The 22936-nt window shown below is 43.7% G+C and overlaps 1 protein-coding gene across 1 annotated transcript in view; it reads right to left on the reverse strand.

The window, feature by feature from the left end:
• The window catches only part of LOC145391403 (neuroligin-2-like), a 75354-nt gene that overhangs the window by 11899 nt on the left and 40519 nt on the right, over positions 1 to 22936 (reverse strand). The window contains exons 5-6 of the mRNA XM_080266011.1: positions 2737 to 2966; positions 1109 to 1331 (exon numbers count right to left, since the gene is read on the reverse strand). Of these exons, the coding sequence (XP_080122137.1) occupies positions 1109 to 1331; positions 2737 to 2966 (453 nt within the window). The remainder of the gene's footprint in view (positions 1 to 1108; positions 1332 to 2736; positions 2967 to 22936) is intronic.

Genomic DNA, 22936 nt, shown 5'->3' on the forward strand with positions numbered 1-22936 from the left:
TTGACTAACATAAGAGTAGCATTTCATTATATGGATGAGGAAATGATGAAAAAATTGATAGTGGCCATGATCCGCCCCAGGTTAGAATATGCAGCGGTAGTGTGGTCCCCACACAAAAAGAAAGATATAAACAAGATTGAGAGAATACAAAGAACAGCAACCAAGATGGTCCCCAGTCTGACAGACCTGTCATACAGAGAGAGGCTGGAAAAACTGGATTTGCCTTCGTTAGAGGAAAGGAGAAAGAGGGGAGACATGATTGCGGTGTTCAGGACCATGGTGGGAGTAGATAAAATTGACAAAGAAGATCTGTTTGTATGGGATAAGAGAGCAACAAGAGGACATGGAATGAAATTGAAAAAGTCAAGCTGCTTGAAGGATATCAAGAAATATAGCTTTCCTTACAGAAGTATAGACTTATGGAATAGCCTGGACAAAGAGATCGTCCAGTCTAAAAACATAAACGAGTTTAAAGTTAAATTCGACTTATTGAGAAACAGCGACGGAAACCCACGAGCATAGTACATTCCGTGTATATCACAATTAGGTATATTCTTAAATATTTGGAACGACTTAGACAAAGAGGTGGTGCATGAGAAAAACATTCATGTGTGTAAAGGTAGACTTGATAAATGTGGATATGGAGACAGGACAACACGAGCATTGCTCAATTCCTGTATACTACAAATAGGTAAATACAAATAGGTAAATACACACACACACACACACACACACACACACATATGGAAATAAAGACACAGGCAGGTATAGGATAGATATGGCACAAGTCCCCTCATATCAGCATACTAAGTCTCTGCTTCTTGTCTGGTGATCTAAGACAGAAGTAACTGAAGTTAGAGGAACAGACATAAAGAAAGAAAGAGACAGAGAGGGTAGCAGTGATGCAGAGAAACTGAGGATGACAAAAGATAAAGACTCTCAAAACCAACATGCTCAATATCACCATTCCTTGTCCAGTGATCTACAAATATGTGGAGCTAGAAGAATAGATGAATAGTGAGGTAATACTGATGGGAAAAAATTACTCTGTACAAAAGCAGAGAAGGCAGCTACACAGAGGCATACAAAACAAACCCCTCAAACTAACATGATCAAAATCACCACTCCTCGTCTGGTGATCGAAGACATAGAGGTATGTGGAGCTGGTGCCATGTGCATGAAGGGTCCCAGAGTGCATGACGGGGGCAGCATAAAGGGCATCGGAGAGCAGAGCCAGGGTCTCATCCCGGGTGCTGATCGGGTGTCGTACAGGTCGCTCCCAATCTGTGTACTCATTGATCACCGTTGCCATGATCTCTGTCAAGTGGTAGCTGGAATAGGCATTTCAGATTAATCTGGGGGAAACTGAGGTTGAGTAATTCTGGAGTTATTATGGGTACAGTAATTACAGAACTATTTTGGATAATCTGGGAGCTGTTTCTGGTAATTTTTGAGGATAATTTGCAGCTCTTATGGGTTTCTTAGAACTTTTCTCGGGGAAATTAATTTCTTGGATGGTAATTCAGGACATAATGTGACAAAATCTGGCTTTGCTCTTCACTGTCACCATGATCCTTGCCTAATGTCTGAAGAGGTAGACATCAATTTTAGGTATAGCTTATGAGTGTTTCCTTGGATACATTATTTATGGAGTTTCTGGAGGTACACTATTCTGGCTGCTCTGGGATTTATTCTTGGTAACTTGCTAGATTATGAACTCCTGACAATATCTGAGTACTTAATAGAATACATACTTCTGGAGTTATTCTGGATTTTATGGAATAATTCTGCAGATATTTAGGAAAGTCTACGGAACACAGAGGAGTATATGATAATTACTTAGGTTGTAATTAAGAGAAAATAATTATGAACCATGTCATGGTACTCTAGAAGTCTCTATGGGTTTTCAGTGTTTTGGGGGATTCTTTAAGGCTAATTATGGGTTTTTAAGAGACTAGGGTACTATTTGGGCTTTCCAAGACTAATCAGAAGTGGAGAGGATCAGGATGACACCCAGGAGCGGAGGCTGAGGGGTGAAAACAATGTGAGTGGAGTTTCATGAGGCAGACCAAGAAAGACTTGGGATAAGGTCATATAGTGTGACCTCTGGGATAAGGAATTGCATAGAAAGGATGTGAGAGATCAAGCAGTATGGAAAGCCTAAGTATGAAAGAAGTACAGTATGCAGGAAGAAGAAAATCAAATGATAACACATACCATACACCAAAAATGTCATTACCTCTACTTATCTATCTATCTATCTATCTATCTATCTATTGCCAGATGCCAAAATCCCAAAAGGGGTGGCCATTTGACTTTGTTATTTGTTTTATGGGAAGGGGCACTAACTCTCCACTAACCCACTTGCTGACACATAGGGAGCACGTATTGTTTGGTTATATGGTTACCACCCAGTGTTGTAAATGGTTTCTTGGTTTACAGGAAACCATTTGGCTCGTCACTCAATGTAAAGCCACCTGTAAAGGAAAGAAAAGCAATAAGAAGTGACAAGAAAGATGGGAGAAACAGTAAGAGAGGAGGGCAGGCATAGAGAAAGAATGATAAAGGCTAAAGCAAGTTACCAAGAAGTAGGCAGCACTACATAATAATAATAATAATAATAATAATAATAATAATAATAATAATAATAATAATAATAATAATAATAATAATAATACTGTATTAATTATAATGGTCAATGTAGGGCCATGTCATAAATATTTAGCCAACACCCACTTATATGTATTCCTAATGAAGGTTCTCAAGATCTTATTTCTCTTGTCCATCTCGAAGCCAGTCTTGATGTCATTCTCATTGAAGGTGAAGAAGGCATCAGAGGGGGTCACACCGAAGATGAGGTCATAGGAGGAGAGGCGGTTGATGTAGGCCTGGCGGTCAGTGTCGAAGGTTGTGTCGATGACCACTCCATCAACTGTGGGACCATAGGCATAGTAGTATTCGGGTACCTGGAAGAGAAGGGAGGATTAGTGCTTTGGATTACTGTTACTGTTTTTCTATTTGAACATGATGTGAATGAATGCTAAAAAGTATACATTTATAAAATCTGCCTACCATTATAAAAAAAAATAATAATAATAATAATAATAATATAATTGTAATGCTAGGTGTTTTTGTAATGCTAGGTGTTTCTAGAGAAGTGAAAAGAAGTTGTATGCGGCTTTCATGGATTTGGAGAAAGCATATGACAGGGTGGATAGACAAGGATTGTGGAAAGTATTAAGAATATATGGAGTAGATGGAAAGTTGTTGAATGTTGTGAAGAGTATGTATGATGGTGCTAAGCCTGCAGTGCATGTGGATGGTGAACTAAGTGAATTTTTCTCTTTGGAGGTTGGGTTGAAACAGGGATGTGTCATGTCTCTATGGTTGTTCAATCTGTTCACGGATAGGGTAATAAAAGAGGTACAGGGTAGGATAGTGGATGTTGGAGTGGCCCTGGTGAGAGAGGATAATGTCTGGAAACTCCCTGTACTGTTGTTTGCAGATGATACTGTGTTGTTGAGTGAAGATGAAGGGGAGCTGCAAGGCTTGGTGGGTGAGTTTGGGAGAGTGTGCAAGAAACGGACTCTAAAGGTGAATGTAGGGAAGAGTAAAGTGATGGTCTTTGAGAGAGGTGAAGTCAGTGAATGTACAGCGAGGTTGGATGGTGAGGAATTGGAAAATGTGAGTACGTTTAAGTACTTGGGTAGTGTGATGAGTAAGGATGGAGGTATGCAGGGTGAAGTGCTTGAAAGGGTACAGCAGGGAAGAAAGGTTGTTGGTTCTTTGAAAGCAGTGATAAGAAACAGGGAAGTGAGCATGGAAGTGAAAAAGTTACTACATGACAGTATTGTGATACCAACTCTAACGTATGGAAGTGAAGCTTGGACATTGTTGGAAGGACACAAGTCAAGAGTGAGAGCAGTGGAAATGAGTTATTTAAGAGGAGCCTGTGGCGTCACATGGAGAGACAGGCTGACGTATGAGGATATAAAGGAGCGTTGTGGTGTGGATGTGGATGTGATAGGAAGTGTTATGAGGAACACACTGAGGTGGTTTGGCCATGTGGAGAGGATGGAGGGTGAAAGACTGACAAAGAGAGTGTATGTGAGTGAGGTGGAGGGGGGAAGAGGGAGGGGGAGGCCAAGGATGAGATGGAGGGATGGGGTGGAGAGGTATATGAGAGAGGGGGGTGTGAGTTGGGAGCAGGACAGTGAAATGGCGGGGGACAGGACGAAGTGGAGGCGATTTGTTTGTGGCCACCCCAAACGGGATTGAGATGTCTGGCAATAGATAGATAGAGATAGCTAGGTGTTTTAGGGTCGGCCTCCCGTCCCTAGAGCACCTAATGAGTAGCTGGGTTCTCGTTCTAGACCGGAGCTTAGACAAAGAAGAGAGAGGCAGTACACAAAAACTCAAGGCAACACCTTACATGTGTATTACTAAATCTTACACAGGAATGAGCAGATGTCACAAATACAAAGGAGCTGGACAATTATAATCCTTGGGCTGCAGATATGGAATAATAGTATCACACAGGATACTGTACAGGACCAGATTGGTTTAGGGGAACAACACTTGAGCTAGACACTTATGTTGGTGGGAGAGTTTAGACTTCCTAGGCCGGTGGTCGTGGCTGTCCCGATTTCCCAGGGTAGCGTTAATATTTTACACTGGGCCTAAAGCGTGACCTTATCGAGACGTGCCGTCACTGTACCTTGGCCCAAAGATCACTTTTATATTACTTTACTATGTACCCGGGTGGAGCTGGTGGTACTGGAACTTCAACTCAGAGGCCTATGTATGATCTTCACTGTCTTATGGCGGCACTGTACACTCTGGTAGGCCCATCCTTCACTGTCTTACTATTGCACTATCTTTTCCACCACTTTCCTTTATGCTCTAACCACCAGCCTTCTTTACTCTGTCACTCCCACACTGTCTGTATGCTGCATGTGTTCACTTTCACTCACTATCAGTTCGGATGTCACAGTCAGGCACAGGGGCGGTGGCGGAGTCTCAACCTCCCTACTGATGAGCCTGGGATCCACCAGGGGCGGCTAAGTCCTGGGGGCGAGGGACAGCGCGTAGGGGCATCCTCTCTCATCCGGGACTGCTGAGGGCGTAGGGACCCGAGGCTTCTGGGCTCAGGGTGGGAGTCTGGCCCACTGGGCTGGGGCTGAACAGTCACCTGAACTTCTGAGTCAGGCGCCTGACGGAGGATGAGGATCTCTGGCGTCTGGGTGCAGGGAGGTCCCGCCTGGGAGTCTGTGGGGCGGTCGGGAGGCTGCTGTCCCCGCAGGTCGGGGACTCCGTCAGGAGTAAGCTGTGGCATCAGGTGGCGTTGGAGTCTGTCAGAGGCGTCTCCACTGGCTGCAGGGAGAAGAGCCTGGTGGTGGTCACAGGGCCTCTCCAATACTCCTCCAGGCTGGGGGCTCCCTCCAAGTCGTGGGTAGGTGGACCGGGTTTGGCACCTGATGAAGGAACGGCTTCAGGCTGTCTCTGGTGGTAGGGCCCGGCTACTGGCCATAGCTGTCTCGGAACACCTTCGGAGCAACTACCAGCCGCCTCCTGCTGGAGGGTAGAGTGGCTTCAGGCCGTCTCCTCTTTTCCTCCAGAGCAGCATCAGGCCGTTTCCTGTAGGAGGGCGAGCAGATGCAGGCTGTATCTCCAAGGGGCACCTTCCAAGGAGCTTCAGGCCGTCTCCTAGTTTCCTCCAGAGCGGCTTCCGGCCGTCTCCTGTTGGAGGGTGAGCAGCTATCAACCATCTCAGGGGTACTGTTAGGAACTGGAGAAACAGTTCCACCCTGGTCTGATCTGTGGGCAGCTTGCCCGGCAGGTCGTCTTGTATTCTTGCTATGGTGGCGGCGGGTGAGTTCCGTGTCATAGGGGCACGTGGCCCAGGTGGACTTAAGCTGTTTCCGCACGGAGCTTATTCGCGACATGTACACTCTTCTGTGGGCTCCTTCTGGTGGCTCGTTGTGGTCTGTTTTGATGTCCTGCTGCATTTTAATAATAATAATAATCATCATCATCATCATTTCGTTTCGTTTATATAGGCTCATACATGCTTGCATGCATTGGCCTTGATCACCTAATGGCGGCTCTTCATGCTGTTCGATCTCTGGCAGCCTCCCTATTCAGTCCCCCTATCCCTGAGGTCACACTCAATGACCTCGTCCGAGGTCTTTTTCAGTCTTCTTCTTGCAACCCCACCCCTAACATTAACACTTCTCACTTTCTGCATCCAGTTGTCATCCCCCATCCTCTCCACATGCCCCTACCATCTCAATCTACCTGTCTCAATACACTCCAGTCCCATCCTTCCTCTTAACTCTTCCATCATAAATCTAGCCCCCCCAGGTCTCACATTCGAGGACGCACTGCATATCCACCTTCTCATTGTCATTTCTGTATGCCTGAGTCTGTGAATATCTTCTTCTTTTACTACCCAGGTCCCACTACCATACAGCATTACACTCCTAACATGCCGCATACAAAGATCCCTTAGCACAGAAGGAGAGCCCTCTCAATGTCAGAAGAGAAAACAGTTCCTTCTCTTCCAACCATTACTCACTCCAGTCACAGAACCAGCTCCAGCCCCACCTCCAGCACATAACATGTCTTCTATACAACAAAACTCTTCCACATACTCAAGAGACTCACCAGCAAGATCAATCCTTTCATGCCTAACAATATCCACATGCTCCCCCCGACACACCAAACCATGAAATTAGTATTACTTCACAGTCTACCTCTACTGTCCTTAGCCTTTATCACTCTTTTTCTGTGCCTGCCCTCCTCTCTTCCTATTTCTCCCATCTTTCCTGTCACTACTCAATGCTTTTCTTTCCGTTACAGGTGGCTTTACATTGAGTGACAAGCCAAATGGTTTCCTGTAAGCCAAGAAACCATTTACAACGCTGGGTGGTAACCATATAACCAAACCATACGTGCTCCCTATGTGTCAAGTGGGTTGGTGGAGGGTTAGTGCCCCTCCCTGTAAAACAAATAACTCAGAGTCAAATGGCCACCCCATACGGGATTATGGCATCTAGCAACAGATAGATAGATAGATAGACTCTTATGCACCTACTTATCACAAACACTGCACAAGATGGAATAATAATAACAATAATAATAATAATAATAATATAATAATAATAATAATAATAATAATAATAATAATAATTTCGACACACAGACAGACACATAAACATTTCGTACAAAAATAATGACCATCTACTTCTTCTAGCCTACCTGTGACTCTAAACAACTTTTATCAATAACTTTTCCTTCCACAGTCAATACTTTCTGAGATTTGAGTTTTCGACATACACACACACACACACACACACACACACACACACACACACACACACACACACACACACAGTCTGTACAAAAATAATGACCATCGACGTCGTGTACCTGGCTCAGTTACTATTACAGTATTATAATTATTATTATTATTATTATTATTATTATTATTATTATTACTCATTGGTAGGTGGGGGCACTCACCATCCACTCACTCAATGTAGTGCTGCTGTCGGGTGTCTGCCCTTTCCTCTCCTCCGTCCTTCTTTCCTTCCATCCTCTTGTCTTCCTTTACTTCATTTTTTCCTTGTCCTTCTGCCTACGGGTAACTTTACACTTCATCTTCTGTCTTTCCTTCCTTCATTCTCTCCTCTTCCTTCTGCCTGTGGGTGACTCTACACTTAGTGACAAGCCAAATGTTTCCTGTACACCAGGAAACCATTTACTACGCTGGGTGGTAACCATATAACCAAATTTTGGTGCCTGGTGGTTTAGTGAGTAATTATTGCGCTCCAATCGGATTGAGCCGGTGAAGGTTTATATCCAAGGGGTGGTTGGGGTTGATTGCTCATGTAATGCCACTCAGGGATGAGTGAGGCTGGTCACTCTCATCTTAACCCGCCCCGTCCCGACGACGTATGGGTACATTGCAACGATTTGCATTTGCCAGTCCCGGCGACATACCAGTACGTTGTGCAATTGCAATGTGCATAATTTCGACAATTTTCAAATTTCGCGCTTGATTTGCGGTACGTACCCTCGCCTGACCTTCCCCTACCTGCCACCAGGCGGGGACACTCGGCGACCCCGCGCGACCCGCGCTAGCCCGCCACTCGTCCACTCACCTGGTAGCCACGGTCCTGCTCAGACATGGCTAAGAGAGGTCTCTCCATGAGCGAAATTCAAGTCGCCCTGGACACCTTTACCGGCGACTGTGATTCCCCACTGGATGACGAGGAGATGGACAAGGATTATGTGCAGCCAGAGGAGGAAGAAACCACCAGCAGTGACGAGGAAGTTCCGTCACCCAGGAAGCGGCAGTATGTGACTTACCGTGCTGCTAGAGAGGGGCAGGAGGCAAAGAAGGCACGTGGTATATCATATCCCTATCCCCAGCGTGCCTTGGAAGCAGAATTCGAGGTCGAGGACGAGGACGGAGCCGTGGGACGTGCTGCCACGTGGTATGGATGGGAGGTGATTACACATCGTGGCCCAGAGCGTACACCACGTCGTATAAGCAGGTATGGGCCTAGCATTCTGTTTGGGGAGGTAGGAAGTGAAGTGGAGGGAGTGGGGAGTGAAATGGAAAGTCCTGGGATTAGGGAAAGTGAGAGTGACGTGGGTGAGTCATTGCTCTCCCTACGCAGTGTGAGGCGGCAGAGTGGATCACGTGGGCCAGTGCGGGTGCGTTCATTATCACGTGGGGTTGTGAGGGAGGGGGAAGGTGGGGAGGAACCACTCCAAAGCACGTCTTATGCTCCCCAATATCCCCTAACACGTGGTCGAGCAAAGTTGCGTGAAAGAGCACGTGGTGTGGTAATGGAGGGGGAAGGTGGGGAGGAACCATTCCCCAGCACGTTTTCTGCTCCCCAATATTCAACAATTTCATCCCCTCAGCCCCCTAATGTTCCTCAAGGCCGTAAGGGTAAGGGAAAGGGTAAAGGCAGAAGGAAGAGGAGTGACAGTGGGGAAGCCCTCCGTACTCCTTCTCCCCAACCTCCCCAACCAGGATCTCCTCCCCACCCAGACGAAGGCGGTGATGGGGACGAGGGATTTGTGTCGTGGGACTGGGAGGATGGGAGTGATTTTTCTCCCCTCATTCACCCCTTCACTGAGCAAGGGCGATCTGGCTGCATTGCACCAGGTATTCACTGTAATTCAAGCAGGTTGGATTTTTTCCACCTGTTTTTCAGTGAGGCCTTCGTAGATCAGATCGTTTTTCAAACAAACCTGTTTGCAAGCGCCCAGCGCCTAGAAAGTGAAAGATTGGGAACAAGAAGTAGGCATTCTATGATTTATGATTACCCTGTCTCCATTCCAGAAATGTTCTTATTTTTTGCCCTTGTCCTTTTGATGGGTATAATAAGAAAAAATAGAATTCCTGCTTACTGGACTAGGGACCCTGTTATGTTTAGGGGAGCGCAGTGATAGTTCGGCCAGGAGGATGGTTCGGCCACTGGCCTTTCTGAATAATGTAGGGGACCTAGATCATTGAGATTTCACATGAAGTTGCGTGATCTTGCCGACAGATGGCACATGTGTTTTTGTGTTGGTTGGCCTGGAAACAGCAACGTCAGGTTAGATTTTATGATTTTTCATGACCCCTATGTACTTTTTCGGTGATCCAACGTAAGCAGTAGCTCCATTAATACTTCAGGGTTGTTATCCATATATAGTGCAAATATCATTTATTGTCTATAGGTGACGTGAGAGTAGATAACACTCGAACAGCTTATGAACTCTGGGTTTCGGGGCGCCATGTGTACATCTTTATACATGGGGGATGATTCGGCCACTTTAAGTGAGGGATGGTTCGGCAGGGTTGCCAGGTGGCCGAACCATCCCTCATAATTATCTAATGATTTATTTTCTTTATTTAACGATTTTTTCTATAAAATTACATATTCTCTCTCTCTCCTTTTCTTGTTTGCTCACTTCTAACCTCTATGCTACATCACAAGAATAGCACTTCACAGGCAGCTGAAGGTTCATTTCCAGATGCCACAGCTGAAAGAAGCATTGCTTCGTCTCCAATCTCACTTGTAAAATCTCCAGACTAATTTCAGCCCTTTCCTAAAGCTCCAGCTAGGAAGGAAACTGCTAGAGGAAAAAAAAAAAAGAGGAAAGTGCATGATTGCTACAGACACACCAGAAAAAAATCAACTTGAACAAAAGAAACATCGAACAAAAAAGGCAAATATATCAAGGAAAATAAGCCGAAGCCTACAGTTTTCTGATATCAAAGAAGTAGAGAGTAGTGAAGAAGACTCAGCCTTTAACAGAAGAACTAAAGCAATCTTCAGAGGACTCAAATGAAGAGAATGATGACACTATTGTTAACTTTATGAGTAAAACACCAGAAGAGAATGATTTTGTAGTAACAGGACTGGATCCTTTAAAGGGAGAGAAAGTTTATGTTGGGAAACTCTTGAGCAACATGGATGAGGACGGGGACTTTCAAGTTAGTTATCTAAGGAGATCAAACAAAAGCAAGGAAGACAACTTTCACTTTCCCTCAGAAATTGATGAAGCTTCTGTTTCAAGAAACGCTATAATTGGAATATTACCTGAACCAGTTTCACAAAGCACTAAGCGAAGGCAAAGGTATTACAACTTTAGATTTAGTTTCACTGGATTTAAAATGCATTAAGAGTAAACAGCATGTAAGAGAAGTAGCTTTCATTTGACTCGGATATTTTCTTTCACAAAATTATACTTTTATTTTATCTGAGATAGGCAAGAGTAGAGCCATTTAATTTCATTATAAGGAGATTGTTTGTTCCTTGTTTCATTGAAAGGAGATTGTTTAGGTAAAAATAAATCCAATAAATCATGTCAGCACAGATGAAAATTTGATTCTTAATTTCCCTACTGTATTTAATTCTTTAATTGAGCCCCAGAGGCAAGTGGCCAAATCATCCCACATGGTGGCCGAACCATCCAACGCCAGTGGCCGAATCATCCACACCAAGAGGGATGGTTCGGCCATTTTGGAGACCTTAAGAGTTTGGATTACTGCCAAGAAATGACGTAAGTTTAAGAACTGACAATAGCACACAAAAGAGCCAAATGATGTGGCTTCCCCTTGAAATAAGCAGATTTTAAGAATTTCTTAAACTTTATTTATTATGATTTTTTTTCGAAAAAGTGGCCGAATCATCACCGCCCTCCCCTACCCCCATATTTGGTCAAGTGATGAGCCGTAATCGGTTTCAACAAATTCTAAGTCGCCTCCATTTATATGATGCTAATGACCCTGCAAATGCAAACAACACTGGCAAAATGAGGCGAATTAGGCTGGTCTTTGATCACCTCAGGCAAACCTTTCGATCCTCATTCTATCCCTATAGAGATCTCGTCATAGACGAGAGTCTCGTGTTGTGGAGAGGCAATATTTCATTCAGACAGTATATACCCAGCAAAAGGCACCGTTTTGGGTTCAAGATCTTTGTTATGTGTGACTGTAGGACTGGATACGTGCAAGACATAGTCTTGTACACCGGTGCACAGACAGACATAATAGAAGATCGAAGTATAGGACTTTCGGGAGCAGTGGTAAAGACGATGATACAAGACTACCTTCATCGTGGTCACGTTCTCTACCTCGACAACTGGTACACTAGCCCTCTTCTCGCTCGTTATCTTCACACACATGAAACGGGAGTCTGTGGAACCGTAAAGGTGAACCGGCGTCACATGGTCAAGGTAGGGCGGAAACTTGCAAGGAGTGAGGTTGTCTTCTTCAAAGCCAACAACATCCTTGCAACAATGTGGAACCACAACAGAGAAGTAAGCCTCTTGTCCACGGTTCACCGCCCCTTGATGCACCGTACTGATTCTGTTGATTACCATAGCGAGAGCAGGCGTCGTGTTTGGAAACCTGAGTGTGTAATGGATTACAATATAAACATGCGCCTCGTGGACCAGTCTGACTCCATGATATCGACGGTAGAGTGTGCCAGGACCACGATGAAGTGGTATAAAAAACTGTTCTTTCACTTGCTAGATATCACTGCTCTGAATTGCCACCACCTTCACGCCATGACCACAGGAGTTCAGGAAACATTTGAAGGGTTTGTGAGGGAGCTCACACGAGAAATCTTTGCTAAGTATGCTGTTGAAAGGCCCCAACAGCGCCCCCGCACTGCCCCTATTACCCAGACTCCCCAGAGAATATCCGGCCGCCATTTCCCCACTCCTATCCCTCCCCAGCCCAACAGACCTAGGCCCCAGCGCAGGTGTCACGTGTGCAGTAATTCCCAGGTGAGACTCACGACACAGAGGAAGGACACCCGCTATGAGTGCGTGCAGTGTGACGTGGGTCTGTGTATTCACCCATGTTTTAGTGAATATCACACGTTGCTGCAATTTTAGCATGGTGTGAATGCGAAAGGACGCTGAAATTATGAGGTAAATGCGACAGACAGACGCTCTGTGAAAATATCAGTTATGTGGATCGCCAAATATTAGTATAAAGTGCCTACGGGTAGAACATAAGTGAAAACATTGGGTGTAAGTATATAAATCTGCCCTAAGTTGAAACTTACATAGAGAGGGTTGTTTGATGCGATATTCTGTCGCTCAGTGCAATAAATACGGCCCCTTATTATATATTTCTTATTATGTGACATTCTTACGGGTATAATATAAGTTCAAATTATTGTATATGATGATGTATATTCTAAGTCAAATATTCATAGCGTGTCTATAAAGATAAGATTTCCTGACGCTTAGTCGAATGAATAAGGCACGTATTAGTCAAAATAAAAGTCAGCAAGTGATAAAGTGAATAATTAGTAAATAAGTGTGTGAGTGAATTAGTATATAAGTGTGTGAGCATTATGTATGACGAAACATTCCTTGCGAGGGTATTTTCAGGCGATATTCTCACGCTCACTCGAATAAATAATGGCAGTAAGTATGTACAGTGCATTTTAGGGGTGTAAACGTGTGTAATGTAAGTGGGAAAATATAATTGGAGTGAATAAATAAAGTAGATGATGAAACACGAGTGTTTGAGATCGTGGTTGCTACGTGAATAGGCGCTAGCATATCGCTAAATGCCCTCGTAATGAATGAAAATAATTGAAAACCTTCACAGTGGTGGAGGAAAGGTTCTATGTAAATGGGAAAATAATTGGAAAGTGATAAAACAATTTGGTATGTTGAAATACGAGTCATAGCGAGTGCGCTTACTAAGCTGATGTGCGCTAAACTTATGCTGCATGTCATCATAATGAATGAAAACATCTGAAAACACTTACAAACAGTTGTAATTGGTAAATTGTCATTGAAACAGAAGTATACAAGTAGAAAAAATGATAGGTTGACTCATACCAGAAACTTAGCATATAGCATGTTACGACTCGGACCTAACTCGCTATGCTCGCGCGATGGTACAATGCTTATTTTTCCTATATATGTGTCTGAAATCCATTATATTGTTACTGTTATTGTTTATTAGTTCAAATTCAATAAATGTAGAGGTGTTGTGTGTTGTTTGTCCCATTATTCCTTACCACAGAAAACGTAAACGCATATCCAGCCCATTACAGAATACGATACCTGCGGGGGGAAACCGCACCTGTACAGACCACTTATAGACCGCAGAGACCACTTTCTTCATGATTTTCCATCATTTCTCGACCTAAGCGGAAGTTTTAGAAGAAATTTTTTTTTTCCAAAAAGGCTCGGGACTGGGGGATGTCATAGGTGCGGAAAGGCTCGGGACGTCACGGGTTAAATGTCAGGACCAACTGCTTAGCCCCGGGCTCCTACGCTCCTCATGGGGCAATGTAGGATTGGATGATGGATGGATGGATTATTATTAGTTATTATTAGTTATTATTATTATTATTGTTAATAATAATAATAAATAATAATAATAATAATAATAATATTATTATTATTATTGATGATGATGATGATGATCATCATCAAGGGAGTAGTTTGAGGACATAAGGTCAGTTCATAGTATTGAACAACTCTCCAATACGTGGTGAACTCCGCCACATTTACTATCACATACTTACTGCATCACATCTACATAACTACCCTCTGTTTCTTATGGCTACCTGGACACATCAACCTTGCATGGCAGCTGAAACGAAACAATCTTAAATAAACATATGGAGTAAATAAAGGTAATTAAAATAACCAACTCCCTAAAATCAAAACAAACAAAAGGTTTGTATATGAAAATAATACAGTACAATGAAACGATGAACTAAATAAGCACTTCTTTGAGAACACTCTCTCTCTCTCTCTCTCTCTCTCTAACATATTGAGGGGGATTAACCTGACCCTTATTGCTAAACTTGGAATGCCAGCCAGTGAGAAAGTTGGTTAATGAGGCGATTAAGAGGAATCATGGAGGGAGGGTGGGAGGGACCAAATTATCACAATTCGGGGGTAAAATTATCACGGTTTGAGGAATAAGATTATTCTGATTTAGGGGATAAGATGTTTACAATTTAAGTTCTCTGTTACAGGATTATAGCATCATGGTTAGGAGGCAAGGTTTTCAGGTTTGGGGGTAAAGTTATCAGAATTCTGGAGTAGGATTAACACAGTTCTTGGGGTAATATTACTTCTGAGCGTAAGGTTTCCATGGCTAAGGGTAAAATTACTATGGTTTGTGGGCAAGAGTATCATGGCATAGGCGATCAAATTATCCTCCTTAGAGCGATTACTGTATTATATTTCAGGGGGTAAGGCTTTCATGGTCTGAGGGGTAAAATTATCATGGTTCAGATGCTGTGATAGGATGCACAGAAAGTATAAATGCAATTGCGAAGCAGAGGTAATGATGCAGAAGAGGTACACAAACAACTATTTAGAGAAAGTATCCTACAGTTACAATAATTTGGAAGAGTTAAGATTGCTACTTTAGATATTTAAATATTACTGGAGCTGAGAGTGAACAGAATTATGAATCAGTAACATGGGTAATGAAAAATCTTTGTCCAACACAGGTAAAGTTATCATAAATCAAAGGGGGTATGATTATTATTGTTCAATGGTGGGTAAGGCTAATTTCCCATGGCTCAAAGCGGGTAAAACTGTTATGGATGGCTGGGGGAAGATAATCAGTCTACAAAAGATGGTGGAAAAGATTATATGTATGAGGAGCATGAGGGAGGGAGGGAGGAAGGGAAGGAAAGCTGTATATGGAAGGTAGTGATGGGATGAAAGGGTAAGACAGGTGAAGGGGAAGGGGGAAGGAGAGAGGAGAGAGGGAGGTGTTGGATTTAAAACTTTGTTCCATTAAGGTTTAGTAAGACTGGGATCATGTGCTTCTTTACTTCCCTCCCCCCCTAGAGAGAGAGAGAGAGAGAGAGAGAGAGAGAGAGAGAGAGAGAGAGAGAGAGTGTGTGTGTGTGTGTGTGTGTGTGTGTGTGTGTGTAATTACTGGCACCATGGAAGAAATACGGCATGGTATAAAAAAAGCTCCATCGCATTGTATACTAGAATGATGTACACTAAAGTTAACTTCAGTAATTAAAATGAAACTGTATGCATGTAGCTACTCTCTCTCTCTCTCTCTCTCCCTCTCTCTCTCTCAAGAAGTCAAGGAGGGGCCAATCCCTTTAACCTTCCATTAATCAATCACACGCCTGTCAACTTCCACTCCACTTGCAGTTCTTCATATCCCTCACACTTCCCTCCTCGTGATCTCCCAATTCCTTGTATTCCCTCCCAATTAGATCTCCTCTAAATGAGCTCCCAATCCCCCATACTCCCCCAGTAAACTCCCAATCCGATATACTCCCTTCCAGAAAATTTATAGTCTCATATACTCCCTTTCAATCCCTTATACTTCCTTCCAATGAACTCCCAAGCCCTTATACTCCCTCGCAATGAATTCCCAATCCCCTATACTCCCTATTCCTTTATCCCCCAATCCCAATCAGTTCCCAATCCCAATCAGTTCCCAATCCCAATCAGTTCCCAATCCCAATCACTTCCTCCGTTCCTTTAATTTCCCATGGGTATTCACAGTCAAGTGTTTACCTAAGAATCGCAGCATATTGAGAGAGAGAGAGAGAGAGAGAGAGAGAGAGAGAGAGAGAGAGAGAGAGAGAGAGAGAGAGAGAGAGAGAGAGTGTGTGTGTGTGTGTGTGTGTGTGTGTGTGTGTGTGTGTGTGTGTGTGTGTGTGTGTGTGTGTGTGTGTGTGTGTGTGTGTGTGTGTGTGACTTTCATTCGCCTTCTAATCAAAGGCTTTGAAATGGACTGGGATGATGACAAATAACAGTGAATCAAAACAAAAAAGAGGATATATTTTATCTCTTGCCTGACGCTGCATACATAGAGGGGTGGCCCTGAGAAAACTAACACTATCAATCATCACGGCCGCATTAACTTAAACTCACTGTCGCTTCTCCACTGCAGTGCATCGAGGTGTGGGAATACGTAAGGAGCATCACTTATATATGGCGGTTTCACATCTCTCGGACAAGGATTGGCGAGATGGCTACCAGGGCCCACTCTTACGTATATGTAATCGTTTTGATGGTAAATTACAAAAAACAACACCAGATAGTTCTGTCCCTAGTTAGTAATGAATAAAAAAAAAAGGCAGAGGTGCAAATAATTAGAGGAAACCAAAGACCAACAGGAAGATAGGGACATGCGACTTAGTAGTATATCTTCATTGAGGATTTATATGGAAATTACAAGTTCCAATTTAACTGTATGTTATTTGTATCTGTTTAATATGGACATAGTTTGCATCATCAACTAACAAGAGGATATCACAGTACAATAGGTAAAATAAATAGCACTGGGAAATAGCACTGGTGGAGGGGGGGAAATTAGGAAAGGTATAATCGTTTAAAGCCAATGGGAATAGGCCATTTTTGGTGATGTATTTATTTTTTATTTATTTTTTCTCCCCAGGAGACTTGGACATGTTAAGGTTGTTTGGGTTTGGATGGGAGGACATGTTCGTAACCATCTCTGTCACTTAGGACCTCTGACTTTTTATCTTAATTATTTGTCGCCTACTTCTTGTCTCTAATTGTTTGGTATTCACTTCTGATGCCTTTTAGATCTGATTTCTTTTTTATCCACTGTTGTCATCAGTTAGCTTTTCTTCTTTATCTTCATCTTCATCATCATGATCATCATCATCATCATCTTCGTCTTTTTTTTCTTTCTGGTATTCACTGCTGATGCCTTTTCGCTCTGGTTTCTTTTTTATCAGCTGTTGTCATCATTTGGTTTCTGTTACCGCCTGATGGTTTTACTGAGATTAGGTGACCCTTTGCAACGAAGGTGTTATGCACGGCGTTACTAAATTAACGGTCAGCAAAGCTGCCATTTCTGAGGTATTTTTAAAAGCGTAATATCATCCTTAGTCTCTTCACTACGATTATGTTTTTATTCGGATTATGACCAAAAGATTTATACGCATCACAGCAAGTACTTCTAGCGGTGATGCGGATTATGAAGGCAGTTTTTAACCCCTGCAGAGTGAAAAGTTTATCTTAGAGCTGAATAAAACCGTCAAGCAACAGCAGGACTGAAAAAAATCACATAAGGGAGGTTTAACAATTTCCACTTTGAAGTCTATCTGTATTCTGCAGCAGTGTTTGCATACAAGGCCTTTCCATTCTACAGGTAGTACAGTTTTTGGTCTTAGATACAAAATTTTACGCCGTTGGGCAGGTTTTTGACGGCGAGTAAGAGCAGATGCACATTCTGTCCGACATACTACTGTAAGGTATATGCACATTTCTTTTGGCTGGGAACTGATCATGGCAATTTTCATTCTCGGTGCACAAGGCTTACGGTAAATAAAACTAATTCTACAATTTCCGCCAATATGACAGAATTTTCCTACTTTACCATTTAAAAGTGGGAGTGTTTATGAGATAACGATGATAATGATAAAGATACTATTGGTAATATACTGTTAACATTATTACTGGCAAAAAATCAACGTCTTCCGCGCCTGCAACACCTTTCAATTGTTCATTTAAATTTCTGAGGGCGATGGCGAAGGGAGGTAGTTTTAGTGTCAGTGAAGGGTGGATGGGAGAGGCAAAACTGCAAGAGTCAGCAAGAATTATCATAAAGGGGCAAAAGTTCCCCCTGTATCCAGCTTATGTGAGGAAGTTAAGGGGGAAGAAAGGGGGAAAAAGGGGGTGGGAATGAAGGAGGGAAAAGGGAGAAGGAAAGAGGGGTTCAAGGAGGGGGAGGGACTGAAGGGAGGAAAGCGGAGAGGGAGAGAGGGGTTGAGGAAGAGGGGAAAGAGGAGGAGATCTGAGGTATGAAATAAGAAAGACAAAAGCAGAGGAAAGGGGAGATGAACAAAAAAGTGGAAAAGGGGGGGAGTTTTGAGGGGAAAATGAGCAGAAGGAAAGGGAGGTGAGGGAGGAGAGAGAGCGAGGAGAAGATGAAGAATGGTGGTGGAGGTGAAAGAAAAAAAGAAATGATTGAGAGATGTGAAGTATGAATGGATGAGGAAAAAAAAGACAGAAGGGGAAAAAAGAGAAAGAGATGGGAAAGAGGAAAGACGGAGAGAGAAAAGAAAGGGGGAGGCGAGACAAAGAAGAGAGAGAGGAGAGGGGGGAACGTGGAAAAAAGGGAAACTTTGGAGGAAGAAAAAGGAAGGGGTAAAATGGGCAAAAGGAGGGGAGGGGGAACAGAAAAGGAGGAATGAAGTGAGGGAAATGAAAGAGAGGGGGGTAATGAAGGGAGTGAAGAGGAAAAGAGAAGGAGAAAGAGGAAAGAGGAGATGCAGAGGGGGAAAGGATGAGAAAAGATGGGAAAAACAGGGAGTAAGGAGGAAGCAGGAAAGAGGTGGAGACAGAAGAGAGAGAGACAGAGAGAAAAGGAGGCGGACAAGGTGTAGAGGAAGAGAGGAAGCAAATGCAAGGGAAAGAGAAAGAAGAGGCGAGAGAGGGAAGGAAGAGAAAGAGTGAGTGACTGTAATGAACAAAGGAGGGGTAAGGTATGAAAATTAGAAAATAAATTGACACTTGAAAAAGAAAGGCGAGGAGGAGGAGGAGGAGGAGGAGGAGGAGGAGGAGGAATTGAGAGAGAGAGAGAGAGAGAGAGAGAGAGAGAGAGAGAGAATCTGGGGAAAATAGGAGATAAAAACGTACATGGACAAGAAAAAATGAGAAATACGACGAGGATAATAAGGAAAAGAAATGGGAAGAGAAGAAAGAAGCAGGATAGGATGAGAAAAATTGAATGCGAGGGGAAACTTATTAAAAAAAAAAAAAAAAAGGTACCGCAATCGAGTTAATGAGTAATAAGAAAAAAAATCAGTACTTCGAAAATTTAACGGAAGCATCATGAAAGTTTGAGTAATGGAACAATGGAGGATCAAATATAGAAAAAAAAAATATATGTGACAGGAAGAACCACTAAGAGACAGGAATTTAGGAAAGTAAACGGACTCAGGCATTATGGGAAAATTAAAAAAAAAATAGAGATGAAACTGACATGAAAGAAACGAAATGGAAAGGAGAAGAGATAATGTACGGACAGATGTAAGAGAACGATAAGAATAAGAAGGTGGGAAGAAGACAGGAAGAATGAGGGTTAGGGCTACTGTGAGAGCTGGGGTGAAGGAAGAAGGGCTGGCTGGGACTAAAACTAACGGTTGAGGGTTAGAACAAAGGGCTGGAACAAAGGGTTGAGGGATGAAACAATGGGATAAGGATTAGAACATAGAGGTGAGGTCTGGAAGCAACGGTTGAGGACTGGAACAAGGTGCTGAGGGCTAGGACAAAGGGCTCGAACAAAGGGTTGAAACAAAAGGTTAAAAGATAGGCCTAAGGGCTAGAACACAGGGCTGTAACAAAGGGACGAGACAAAGAACCGAAACAAAGGGCACACGACTATAACAAAGGGCTTTAACGAAGGACCAGAAGAAAGGACTAAGGGTTACAACACAGGGCTGTAATAAGGGGCTGGAACAAAGAGCTAAATAAAGGGCACGAGGCTAGAACAAAGAGACAGGAGAAGAAAAAGGGCTGGAACAAAGGGACAGGAGAAAAAAAAGGGATGGAACAATGGGACAGATGAATGAACAAAGGACTGGAACAAAGGGGCAGATGAATGAACAAGGGACTGGAAAAAGGGGTCAGAAGAAAGAACAAAGGGCTGTAACAAAGGGCAGAGGGTTGGCTGGGGAAGGGCCACTCTGCATGCACATGTCCTCTGCCGGGGACCCAAACTCAGATGAGAAAATGTTATCAGCTCCACCACCCAGGACACAGGAGGGAAGGGGGGAGAGAAAATTAGGGAGGGAGGAAAGATGGGATAGAAAGAAAGTGGGAAGAGATGGAAGAAGGAAGAAAGAAAGGAGAGTGGAAGAAGGGAGAAGGGGAAATAGGGAGGGACGAAAAATGGGAGAGAACGAAAAAAGAGTGAGAGGGAAGAGAGAGAGAGAGGAGTGGAGGAGAAAATACTAAGAACCAGGAAAAAAAAGGGGGAAATGAGAGCGATGAGAAAGACAGCGGGAAACGAGAGGGACAAGAAGTTAAGGAAAGGGTTAGAAAGAAAGGAGAAAAGGTGAGGAAGAAGAGGGGGAGGGGGATTAAGGATAGGTAAAAAGAGGAAACGAGAAAAAAGATAAAGACGAGAAAGGAAAATGGAGAAGACGCCCCTGTCAACAGCAATTATTCATACATACCTCATCCTACACCAAAATCACCTCAAACATCAAACAAACATCATCCAGTTTTACATCACATCCACCACAAACGCCATTCAGATATCACCCACCACAAACACCTTTCAAACATCATCCAATTTTCCACCACAATCGCCATAAACATCATTTAAACATAGCCCAATCCTCCACCACAGTCACCACAAACATCTTCCAGACATCCTTCAATCCTCCATTACAAACACGTCCCACACAACTCCAACCTTCACCACCCCAATCACCATCCAAACACCCCTAATCATTCACCACAACCGCCACAAACACCATACCAACATCATCCACTCCAGCACCACATCTCCACATTCGCCTCCCCCCTCTCCCAACCATCCAACCCATCATCCCTCTTCCCAGCCACCAGAGCGAGTGAGAGAGGCAGGTAGTCAAGTGAGGAGGGAAGAAGAGAGAGAGGGAGGGAGGTGGAAGGTAGGTAAGAGAGAAAGCAAGTAGAAAGATGGTCCAGTGAGGAGGGAAGCAGCAAGGTGGGGAGGAAGGTAGGGAGGTAAGGAGGGAAGCAGGAGGATACGAAGGTGGGGAATTAAGTAAGCAGGTGGGCAGGAAAGAAAATAAGTAGGCATATGGGAGGCATCCAGAGGGATAAGAAGGTTGGAAGGTGGGCAGGGAGTTATGGACGCTGACAGGAAGGTGGGATGTGAGGAAGGAGATAGGCAGGAAGGAACGGGATAGGAAGTAGTTAGATGGAAAGACAGGGAGGTAGGTCCATAGGTGGGGAGGCAGATAAGCAAGTGGACAGGTAGACTGGGGGTCAGGACGGTTAAAAGGTAGGGATGTGGTTACCAGGGGAGGCAGGCAGGTAGTCAAGCAAGTAGGCAGTTAAGGAAGGAGGTAAAGTGAGAAGGGAAGTAGGCAGGCAGGCAACGAGTGAAGTAGGAAGAAGGTAAAGATGCAGGTAGATGGAGAGGGCGGAAGGTAGGTAAGCTGGTGGGAAACAGGTAGGCAGGTAAGGAGAAGGGTACGAAGGTAAGAGGGGTAAGCAGAAAGGTAAGCAACGGGAGAAGGAGATAGAGAGGCAAACAGGCAGGCAGGTGTGAGGAAGGCAGGCAAGGTGTTCGTCTTATTGATTAAAGAACACGGGTGGTGCGCCTGCTGCTATTACCGAGATTAAACACAAGTGCCCCTGAGTGTTGTCTCCACCCATCACTGTATTCACCGTCTGTGTGTGTGGGGGGGGGAGGGGGAACTGGGTGTTTGTGTAGCTGGGAGTGTTTGTGTGGCGGGATTTGGTTTTGGGAAGGTGCTTTCTCTCTCTTTCTCTCTCTCTCTCTTTCTTTCTCTGTCTCTCTCTTTCTCTCTGTCTCTGTCTGTCTGTCTGTCTGTCTGTCTGTCTGTCTCTCTCTCTCTCTCTCTCTTTGTGTGTGTGGGGGGGGGAGGGATCACCATGGAAAATAAGAAAGACAACAATGCGTGACTAATAATAATGTTTATAATAATATTAGTAAGTACTACTAATACTAATAACCAGAACAACAAAAGCAATCCTGATAATAAGAGGAAAAGAATATGAAAAAGAAAAGGCAGTAGAAAGACGAAGGTGAAAATGAGGGAAGAAGGGAGAGTAGATGGGATGGGATGGGAAGTTAGAGAGGCGGAAGTGGGAGGGGGGGGGGAGGGAGACACCAAAATTGCCACCCTATCATAACTACACTTTTTTTTTCACAACTTAAGTACCTAACAACCCAATCCTTACCTTTTTCCACTTCCTAACTACTTCTTCTTTTCTGCTGCCTAACTAATGAACTCTTATTCTTTTCCTACTATCTCACATCTCCCTCTTTTCACTGGAATTCTGGAACCAGCCACGGATATTGGAACCAGCCATGGATTTTTGGAACAAACCATATCTGGATTCTTAGCTCAGACTCCCCCTCCCCCTAACTGCTCAATGAAGCAAGCCTGTCAATTAATAGATCATCAGCTAAACTAATTACGCCAGGTAACTCTCGCTAACTACCTGCTCGCTCACGCCCAACTCAGTGTTAGCGCCAGAGAGCGTTTCACAAGTTCGTGTCATTAACCTGCTCACCAAGAGAATGTTGTATTTATTTCATACTGTCCTCTAAAGTTTTTATTCAGATCAGGAGCATAAAACTTTTTATTAATCTCTTCACTACTAGGGCGGCTCTCCTTAGCCGGAAAAATCAACTGGTGGTAGCCTGTTTAAAAATGAGAAATACGTCATCGTACTG

The sequence above is a fragment of the Coenobita brevimanus genome, chromosome 18, assembly GCF_032717465.1.
Source record: "Coenobita brevimanus isolate Jiangsu-jjx chromosome 18, ASM3271746v2, whole genome shotgun sequence".
NCBI lineage: Eukaryota > Metazoa > Arthropoda > Malacostraca > Decapoda > Coenobitidae > Coenobita > Coenobita brevimanus.